Raw genomic sequence first — 11,667 nt, forward strand, 5'->3', positions numbered from 1 at the left:
TTGTCAAGAACTGGAGGACCTGCTGTTGACATTATGGTACCAGATACCCCTGGAGACCGATCGGCACTTTGTCAAATCAATGCCCTGCGGCGTAGCCGCTGTTTTGTGAGCTAAAGGAGGTCCTACGGGGTATTAGGCAGGTGGTCATAACTTAATGGCTCATCGGTGTACATATATATATAGGCTAAATGGACACAAAAATGCAATTACACATGGATTGTACCTCCCCGACAGGCTTGCACAATGAAAAGCTTAGGCTTCTCTCTCATTGCTGGGCATTGACGATTGTCAAACATTTGAAAGATTTCAGCCAGTTCCATCTTTGGTGGGTTTTTGCACTCTCTGGCATAGTCAGCATAGTCATAGTAATCTTCTTTGTAGACAGGAAGGACAATGCGGCCCTGGACCCCGTGAGCCATGATCACCAGAATGAAGCAGCTCACATAACCATTAGAAAGACTGGCTCTGAACTCTCTCAAAGTAGCCTTCAGCCTCTAAAAACAACAAAATTCAGAAAGAAATCTAAAAAAAATTAGTAAATGGACCTGAACATCCATATACAGTTTAGAGTAGTCTGTGATCAAACATCCCGACAAGACATTTAAGTGAAGCATTCACGTGAATGGAAAGAAAGGTTTCGTTGGTCGTTCTGAATTGCCCTTCAAGGGTCCAAAACGTGGTCTGGAGTTCACCCTAGTTCTCCAGGAACAGGACTAGACACCCCTTATGTATGTTTATATTTAACCACATCCAGAAAAAAATTATATAAACTTGGTAATATTATTTTAAACTGATTGCAGTGTCAGTTACCTGAGATGTGGGCCTGCCCTCAGATTTGCACTCAAAGCCATTGCGCTCAAAAAACTCAAACATTGTCATCATGTCACGCCAGGATCCTGGTCTTTGCTGATCACAGATGATCAGTGCGGTACGTCGCCACTGAACATCATACCTGTCATACTGCAAGGCAGCCAGTCATTAATAACATGAAGGCACATTAACGTTACTAACTTAAAGGAGAACTCCGGTGCAAGATGAACCTCGGGTGTAGTAACACATTGGTACCAAGTCGAATGTTCTCTGGGATTTGTTTTCATTAAAATCTAATGTAAAGAGTTTTATCTCTAAAAACAGTTTAGCTTATAACGCAGTATATGGGGGCATATCCTAAGTAAAAAGAAATCGCTAGTTAATACCACTAACAAGGCTCAAAATAGCCCCACAGTAACACGATAGCATAATGAGGGTCCCTACATACAAACCGAAGCATTGAGAACTTTGTAAGTGTACAGACAGTTTAATAAGAAGATACTTTAAAAAGACATACACATCGCATATACAAATGGGAGCCATCTTTGGAAAAAAGTCTCGACCAGTCTAAGATTGTTAATATTTATAATCCATGGCTAATTTATTATTTTGGATTTTGGTCTACAAAGTATGACATGAGTGGTGCGAAGAAGGCACTGATGCTGTGTGCCATGACAGCTGATGAAGGAGGGGAAAGTGACATGCAAATCATGAGACGCTTTTTCTGCCAATTTGGATTCGGAGGATATGGTACCAACATTATACCAAATGCCTCGGCAATGGTCTGCTCATTTTTCCTTTAAGACATCATGAAAGGAATTGCAATATAAAGCCTGTGAGGCTAATCATATCATCATCAAAACCTTTGATTGGCTGATGATTTTGTGAACATTTTATGTTTCAATAGCAAATGAGAGAAAATATTCAACGCTTCGGAAATAACATAATGAGAGATCAGCAACACATTAGCTGCATCCTGGTGTCCGTCTCCTGTCACGGGAGTGTGGATGAATTAATGGGTGCAGATACCAATCGGATTAAAGTGAGGGAAATCATTGAGCCTTTTAGTGACGACAACTGCCCCAGACTCAAGGGAATACCAAAGATCTTCATTCTGGATGCTTGCCGAGGAGGTAACATACAGTTTTAATTTATAGGCTGTTGTTTTCATGTGCTACCCTTCAAAGTCAAAACCATCATGATAATACAAATCATTTATACTAATATTATATCACTTGCTTAAAACATTTGCTGTCCATGTATCCCTCTCAGATGTTCATGACGAAGGAGTGCACCGTTACTCTCCACAGCGAACAGACATTAATATGAAAATAATGCAGGACAGGACTAATTATGCTCCTCCTGTCATTAATGATATGTTTAGTGTCTATCCTGCAATGTTAGGTAGCTTTACCACTTAAAGGGTTAGTTCACCCAAAAATGAAAATTCTGTCAGTAATTACTCACCCTCATGTTGTTCCAACCCTGTAAGACTTTCGTTCATCTTCGGAACACAAATTAAGATATTTTTGATTAAATCTGAGAGCTGGATCACTCCTCCACAGGCTTATGGACACTATAACTTGCTGGCCCAGAAAATGTATTAAAGACATTGTTAATATAGTCCAAGTGACTCCAGTGGCTCAATCTTAAGTTTATAAAGCGACGAGAATACTTTTTGTGCGCAAAACAAACAAAAATAACGACTTTATTCCACTTTTCATTTCCTTCTCTCTGGACCTCGAGTCTTTTTACGTAGTGTAATAGCGTAGCGCGTCTGTGTTGCACGTCACCACGTATCACACATGACCAGAGTCGCCCAATAGCGAGCCTACGTGGTGACGTGCAACACAGACGCGCTACGCTTAAACACTACGTAAAAAGACTCGAGGTCCAGAGAGAAGGAAATGAAAAGTGGAATAAAGTCGTTATTTTTGTTTGTTTTTGCGCACAAAAAGTATTCTCGTCGCTTTATAAACTTAAGATTGAGCCACTGGAGTCACTTGGACTATATTAACAATGTCTTTAATACATTTTCTGGGCCAGCAAGTTATAGTGTCCATAAGCCTGCAGGAGGAGTGATCCAGCTCGCAGATTTCATCAAAAATATTTTAATTTGTGTTCCGAAGATGAACGAAAGTGAGTAATTACTGACAGAATTTTCATTTCTGGGTGAACTAACCCTTTAATCCTCAACTTTACTCATCTTGTGATTAACCGAATTATATGTATTTGTGGACAGATGACACAAATTTCTTTGTTTACAGGCTATGTAACAAAAATGTTTTTTTTTTAAGTCCATTGGTACGGATTTTCTGGACGAGTGGCCACACAACAGAGGGAATCATCTTGATGACTTGCAATAATGACATTCCTTATCTCTTAAACACTGTCAGAAAAAAAGGTACAAAAGTTGTCACTGGGACAGTACCCTTCAAAAGGGTTCTAATATGTACCATTTAGGTACTAATATGTGCACTTCTGGAACTAATATGTACACTTTTGGTACCAATATGTACCTTTGAGGGACTAATATGCACTCTTTAGGTACAAAGGTGTACCTTTTGAAAAGGTACCGCCACAGTGACAGCTTTCTTACCTTTTTTTCTGAGAGTGAACAAAACTCTTTTATAAATGTGCTCTACAAACATCAATTTTCTATATAGCTAAAAACCTATATTTATAAAAACTGCATAGGCTAAATGTAAATTAAAGTTCTGTAATTTTAAAAGTTACCATATCTTGAAGAAACTGAATATATCACTATTTATTAAAACAGTTCATATTAATTAAATAAATACTTATGAATTCCCACAGGTCAAGAAGGATTTCCAAAGGAAAAACCGAGATGGTTGTGTAGTGGTTGCCCTGGTGGAGAACACCCTCAGGAAGCTCATTTACCTATAATGTATGAATAATGCTGTACGTTTTTATATATATATATATATATATATATATATATATATATATATATATATATATATATATATATATATATATATATATATATACATATCATTTTTATCAAGCTCATATATTTAAGTTCAGTAATTTCACTTAAATGACAATTAATAGGTAATTTGCATTGCCATTTAAGTGAAATTACTGAACTTAAATATACGAGCTTGATAAAAATTACCATTCTAGAAGAAATTTTCAGATGGCACTTAGAGGCTTTTGCATCTGAACTCTTCATATATACACATATGATAACAGATTATGTGAGGAGGTAATCGTTTGGATTAGGGATTTACAGTGGGGACTAAGGGGAAATTACTATCTTCAATTCTCACTTGGAGTTTATTTGGAATTTTAGTTCAGTTAATTGAGTTAAAGCAATGACATTTGACAACGAGCCTTTGTAAATCACAGTTAAATATATGGACAAATTTCATTGCAGAAATGATGTCAAACAAATGATGAAACTTAAAGGGGTCATATAATGCCATTTTTGTACAAGCTAATATGATTCTTTAGGGTCTAAATTAAAAGTTTGTAATATACTTTAATTAAAAATTCTCATTAGTATTGTAAGAAAACACTAATTTTACCTGCTCAAAAACAGCTCTGTTTTCAGCACGCCGTTTCAGTGCATACAGCTTTAAATGATAATGAGCTTTGCTCACCCCGCCCCTCTGTTCTGTGCGTACACCAATTCTAACACAATAACCACGCGTTGTTCATTATAAACGTTGGATTATGAATTATATTGAGAACGTCGTACATAGAAAACATGCCGTAATGTACCCGGAGTGTAAACCTTAGATGCATTCATCATGAAGCGTGCAGCAAGGTTTGCAAATTTGCAAAGATTAATATAAATACTAATATAAAGGTTAATAAAACATTACACTCACATCTTCTGGAGGTTCAGCAGGAACACGTTGGTACCGATCCGTTTTTTCTCGTTTGTAACGCTGTCTGATGTGAAATGATTCACGCAAACAGGAAAGCACAGAGGATCGTGGGGAATCCCCGTGAGGGAATCCCCGCGTCAATCCTTTGGGCATATCGCTTCAAAAACAAAACTCAGCCACTGCATCTTCAATGGCTCAGATTTAGGAACATTCAAATGACTGCTGTGTTCCTTATTACACCGAAGAACAATCGCAGACGCCATTATGCTCATAGACAGCGCTCCAGTGAGGGTATCAACAATGACGCGCGGACTATGATTGACAGCTCGCTCATGAGCGAGGGCGGGTGTGTGTTGAAACGCTGCTGTCAATCACAATCGTGGGAGGGGCGTCCGACCGTGTGACGTCACCCGGTCGAACGGCTTGATTTCAGAGAGGTTCAAACATATAAGGAGATTAAAAAAAAAAACACTGGATGGATTTTTATCATTTTATGATGGTTGTGTACAGGCACTGCCAACACACATTTCAGTACAATCAACTTGTAAAAGTGCATGTACCATTATATGACCCCTTTAACTTTTCTGAGACATGTTTGCAATTACATATAACCAAAAGGTAATTATTAGTGGAACAGTTTCCCTGAAAAGTGTTCTAGCAGAGGGTGAATTTAAGCTTGATTGTATATACTCACTGCGTATGCATTGTTGGAGCATATAAATGGTCAATTAAAGGTAAATACTGTTCCATTTAATGATGAATTAATTTTGGCTGATGCAGTTTGACACTGGTGAGTGTGACTCCATAATTGTGAAAGGTAGCCCTTTGACTTCATGATTTTTATTTCTACATTATAAGTTTGTTCACTGAATGTAAACGAATATTATTGTGACAGTACCTGTTTTATTTTCTTACAGCAGGTAACATAGATTAAAACGTATCATACAGAGGACAAGCTGTTTGGAGAATAGATATATGCATAATTCACTTTTTAAAGAGAAAACCGCAATGACTGTCCAGTTTATTGTTGCATATGTGTAATTCACATATTTAATTTGTAGAGTTAATTCTTATCAATATTACACTTATGCAACTTTTACATATACTGTATATTCATACACACACACACATAAATATGTATGTATATACAGTATGTGTGTGTCTTTGGGTTTGTAACATATAAAATAAATGTATCATAAATAATGTGTTAATAAACGAGGCGTTTTTCTAATTAGGATGCAGGATCATTTTACTGAATCAAGTACATGATGGCCCACATTCTCTGAAAATACCATATGGTTTTTACCCCTCTATCTGCCTCTTATAATAACTTGAAGCCTTAGGGGTTTACATAAAGAGAGACATACATGTATTCAATGTCAAAAGCACATCCAGCAATCATCATCAGCCCTGCACTAAATATCGAAAAAATAGAATAAGTGGTAGTATGAATGACACGTGTAATATACTTTAATATGTAATGACTGTTACTGAGATAGCCATATATATATATATATATATATATATATATATATATATATATATATATATATATATATATATATATATTTTTTTTTTTTTTTTATCCAAGTGTGTTGGATTTGTAAACAATAGTTGCATGACTACACTCTGGAATTCCCTTCACTCATTGACAGCAACAATACACAATAACTGATGGTATAGCATATATATCAGGCATGTAATTTATGGCTCAGGGTATCAATCCCATGTTCATCATGCTTAGATGTACTGTTAAATAGTTTGGAAAGATTGTAATGTGTTGGACTACAAAGCACAATAAAACAATTCCAAATAAATATTGTTATACTAATTTTTATGTCTAAGGGATGGGGTGCTCTATTTAAATAGTGCAAGTGATACACAAATATAAGTGTTATACTATATACATAATATACAGTACAACCGTGTTTCTACCAGTGAGTGCAATGTATAGTTGTACACCATTATTTGAAAAAATTTGTAAAATGGGCAAAAGAGGGCGTCACGCCAGTGTGACTTGCACTAGAAGGAACCTGACACGAGACACTTTAGATTGTCGTTCAGTCGTCAACGTTTCAGCGAGGGTCTTAATAAGGTCAACTATAAAATCAGGTCAAAATGCTCGAGTAAATGGGATTGTTTTGCGGGGAACATGCGGTATCCACCACGCGGAACATATTTATGTTTTTGTTTTGTTTATGACACTTAAAGGCATGTACAACTTTACCTCATCCCTAATGCCTTCATGGAGCGCTCATGGAGAGCCAGCGGGTCGCATTTTCCTGGGGTTCGCTCTTTCTCTCCTCGTGCTGTGGACGCTTTTGGGGAATTTCACGGTTTGTGCTGCGGTTCTGCGCTTCCGTCACTTGAGAGGAAAAGTTACCAACGTCTTTATCGTGTCTCTGGCAATGTCCGACCTGCTGGTGGCTGTTCTCGTGATGCCGTGGAAAGCGGCCACGGAGGTGACGGGACACTGGGCGTTTGGCTCTTTCTGTGAGTGCTGGGTGGCTTTTGACATTATGTGCTCCACAGCCTCGATCCTCAACCTGTGCGTGATCAGCTTGGATCGATACTGGGCTATTTCAGACCCGTTTCAGTACGAGAGGAAAATGAACCGTAAAGTCGCCCTCGTTATGGTCAGCGTAACGTGGATCGTATCAGTGGCCATATCATTCGTGCCCGTGCAGCTGAACTGGCACCGCGCAGATCTGGGCACGGTCAACACAAGCAACTGGACCACCAAGGAAATGTGTGATTCGAGTCTGAGTAGAACTTATGCCATATCATCTTCCCTAATAAGTTTTTACATTCCCGTAGCAGTGATGTTGGTCACATACACGCGCATCTACCGCATTGCTCAGGTTCAAATCAAGAGCATCTCTTCGCTGGAGCGCGCAGCAGAGCGCGCGCAGAGCTGCAGGGCTGGTGCGCGCAACTGTCCTCTCCAACACCGCGCCATAAGAGAAACCAAACTCTTTAAAACTCTGTCTGTGATTATGGGGGTGTTTGTGTGCTGCTGGTTCCCGTTCTTCGTCCTGAACTGTGCGGTTCCTTTCTGCCACAAGCCAAATTGTGTCAGTGAAGCAACTTTTAACGTGTTCGTGTGGTTCGGCTGGTGCAACTCGTCGCTAAACCCGATCATCTATGCTTTCAACTCGGATTTCAGAGATGCTTTTGCTCGACTTCTGTGCTGCCATGGCCTGTGCACCAGAACACCTCTTGCTATTCAGAGCAAGGATCCAGTGTCCACTTATAATCAGGGCAGCTCTGTTAACACTATGGAGGTCGGTTATGTTAGTTTGCACAGGGTGGGCAACGAAATGCAACGTCCTTTGGTGGAGCTACATATGCTTGGAGATGAGAGAGACGTTAAGCATATCATCTCAGAAGATGCATGTCAGAATAAATGACTTTTAGGTGTAGGGGAGACGGAGGCAAGTTTTAACACTGAATATACCAGGTTGTATTTTTGAAAGTCTATTTCTATTTTCAGTTTTTTTATGTCCAGTAAACAAGATATAGTTCCATCAACACACTGTTTCTAACAGGGTATGTTGTCACACTGAAACCTGCTATATATTGAATGATTTGATGGGAATGCTATTTTAATCTTAAAGAAAAAATGCCATTTTCATCATGTTATATTTAAACTAAAAGGACCACCTTTTTAGTAATTTAGTAAAATAATTCATCCAACATGCATGTAAACATACAGAACAATAATAATAATAAAAAATGTTTTGGCTTACAGGTATTCAGATTAATTGTTTGTATGGACAACTTTTGAACTTTCAGCAACAATAAATGAAGAACTAATGGGACAGATCACCTAACTGTGACCTAAATTTTGACAACTTACTTCTGTGAAACATCAAAGAAAATATTTTGATTAATGCCCACACAATGGAAGTCAATGGAACATTTTTTTAAATATATTATTTTGTATTCTGAAGAAAAAATTAAGTAATACATATGACATGGGGGGAGTATATGATGACAGAATTTTTTGGTGAACTGTCCCTTTAAGCTCCCTTAGCATGGTTAAAAGAAAATGAAAAGAATGGTTTAGAATTTCCTCTTGAAACTAAATGTCCCCAAACTATATATATATATTTTATATATGTCTTTAAAATGCAGATTAAGTTAAATTTAGTTCAAATCTGCCTTCATTTGACCCGTAGCATAATCCAAGTGTGATTCTATTGTGTTCACTTTTTACCCAACAGCTATAATTTGGAAGATAAAAATTATCCTAAATTATGACAGTTTTTAACTACTGTAGGTGTCTGAAACCATTTGGATTTCTACATCAAACCCTTCAAGTTCACCTTGTAACAACTTCCTGTGTCTCCCCAGAGTCTACTTTTTTGTTTTACTGATTTGCACATATTTAAAAATGACCACACGGGTCAGGTTATCGCATCTGTGGCCACAGAAAGAGGTCTGAGGTTTTAATAGACTGAATGCCAAAGAGCTTGACAAGTCCCAAGTATCGTTTTCCATTAGGCACGAGTGCACACAGTTACTTCCTCTCATAAATAATTAGTTGCCTGCAATCTCCACTCAAGGAATGTTACATTTCACTGTGCAAAAGGGCTTTCGGACTATAGATATGCTTTGAAAGTGCATTGAGCGTGTTGATGCTTGCAGGATCTGCAAGAACATGGCATTTTACAGTGTCAAAACTGTGCATAATTATAATAATCAGGTTTATTCTGTTAATTAGGTTGATCGTCTTGACTTTGGAATTAGGTTGGACATATTTTTCCTTCTAAGGAACATACTTTTCATGATTCTTCTTGATTTGTGTTCAATTAAATTAATTGGAAGCGCCAAAAGTCATTTAATATGGGGTTTCTTGTATAGGTTGCACAAAGCAACATTTCCTGAGCCTTTTAAGGACACATTGGGCATGAGTCCATTTGCGACAGGCAGGCATGTTACGTATGTAATTAATTCACAATGAGAGGTTTCAGTTGGCTCACAGCAATGAATAAAACATGGAAAGGCAATCCCTAATCCCTTAATAACCTTAAACAAACTGAAAAATGAGAATTGATTTTAAAATGTTAAACTACTATAACATGACAGTTATGTTTAGATTATGATGCAAACTCTGTGTCAATGCATTTGTGGGTAAAATCACTGCTCAGATTTGTTGCTGAATGCTTAAAATTGATGGCCCCTGCAGTTAAAAATACATCTTATGACCGTCCTTGATGTCTTCATTCTTGAAGCACATCCGGCCCCTGAGGGTTGCTTTAATTTTGGAATCCACAGGGATGCTTGTCTATTGAAATTGTTAAAAAGTGGCATGACAGAGCTGCTAAGAACAAGCGCATGCTGCTTTTTACTTAAACTCAGATCTTGGTCTTCATTTTTTCAGTGGCTGGGGAGTAAAAATGTAACAATTAAAATCCTTATAGGTCACAAAATATTTAAATAATTAAAGGGGTCCTTTTATGCACTTTTTACATTCAACTTTCTTTAGTGTGTAATGTGGCTGTTTGAGCATGAACAAGGTCTGCAAAGTTTCAAAATCCACTCCAAAGGGACTTATTCTCTAGCCTGGTAATACCAAACTCTGCTACTTCGCTTTGCTTCGTAGACAGAGTCTGGAACGGCATAATTGAAAAGCGTTTTCTTTCTCGCACGGGGGGGGGGGGGGGGCGCTTGTCTGAAGTTTAAAATTATTGGTTACCCGTAAGCCAATCACATAACGTTTGTTTATGACGTGTGTTATGCGCAGGCTCAGCCGCATCTAACTTCCACTGTGAACACATGTATGATGCGAAAACAAAACCATCGAGCGAAATACCGGAGTGAACATGGCTGTGAATGACTTTTGCAGATTATGTGAAGTAAATCTACGCATCCACGGTACAATCAGTGTCTACGTCACGGCTCTCAGCCCGCCCTCTGTTCATTGATTGGCCGGCTGTTTTGAGGCCGGAGGAAAACAGGGAGATAGGTCGCTATCTCAGACTGAGTACAGAAGCAAACTTGAGCGGAAGTACGAAGTCTGACGTAGTCAGGCTACTTATTCTCAATATCCGTAAGCAATGTTTCTGAACTCGCTGAAACACCTGTCCTTGATTGTAGTCTTGAGTTTTTTTCCCGGAACTTACATGTCACAATATCCCTTATTTGAATAATTGCATATGAAAGAGGACTGGTTGAGTTGCATCAGTATATTTGTGTTGAAATGGTAAGGGGTTGACCAATCAAAACACACTGATCTAGTCGACCAATCCGAGGACAGGAGGGGCTTAACTAAACAGAGCATTACTGACAGACAGGGAAGCGAGGTGGTGCAATAATGTAAAATATGTGAAAATAATGTATTTTTTGAACAATCAAGCATGTAAACCTATTCTAATAGACCCCAAAAGCACATTGTAAAAATCAAACCAACTAGGTTATTTGAAAGAAAGCACAACTACAATTTGTGAAGTTAAATATTTTGCACAAAGCATTTTAATATGTTTTAGGCTATATAATAAAACAACATATATACTAATCAAAATTAAGACTAAATGTATTTTGGCACTTTCTGGATATCAAACGTTAGTGGATCATGTACATAGTTAATGTGATGAGCTAGCCTACACCTGTGGTTACTCAGATAGGAGACCTGTGTGAACTTGAGGAGAACTGACTTCATATATCACTATAAATCACTCTTCTGAGACCAACTGGTTAAAGTAATTGCAAAAATGGCTAAGAAAAGTGGTTTGTTTCAAAAGAAGCACATCAGGCATCATTTGTTTGCAGATTCCACTTGATTTTATAAGCAAGTGTGGCTTTAGTTTTCAAATTCTTTGGGGCCATTGCATATATGCTTACTTAATGAAGAAGAAAGAGTATCTTTCTGTCTGTGTGCTTGGTCATCAAACACTCACAGTAATGTTAGCCTGCACGCTGAGTTTCCTGTGACTGGTCAGTGAGGTTAATGTGCACTGGTGTCAGGAGATCATTCACTGAGGGAGGAGAAAACAAA

At 38.0% G+C, this 11,667-nt stretch overlaps 1 protein-coding gene across 1 annotated transcript; it reads left to right on the forward strand.

Moving 5' to 3' along the window:
* Positions 1–6,880: 6,880 nt before the first annotated feature.
* Positions 6,881–8,077, forward strand: LOC308688939 (D(1) dopamine receptor; the record flags this gene model as incomplete). Its single annotated transcript, XM_081362387.1, has 1 exon — positions 6,881–8,077. The coding sequence occupies one exon, from the start codon at positions 6,881–6,883 to the stop codon at positions 8,075–8,077; it is 1,197 nt and encodes a 398-aa protein (XP_081218513.1).
* Between the last annotated feature and the right edge of the window lie 3,590 nt (positions 8,078–11,667).

This window comes from Scardinius erythrophthalmus, assembly GCF_964197995.2.
Source record: "Scardinius erythrophthalmus genome assembly, chromosome: 3".
Classification (NCBI taxonomy): domain Eukaryota; kingdom Metazoa; phylum Chordata; class Actinopteri; order Cypriniformes; family Leuciscidae; genus Scardinius; species Scardinius erythrophthalmus.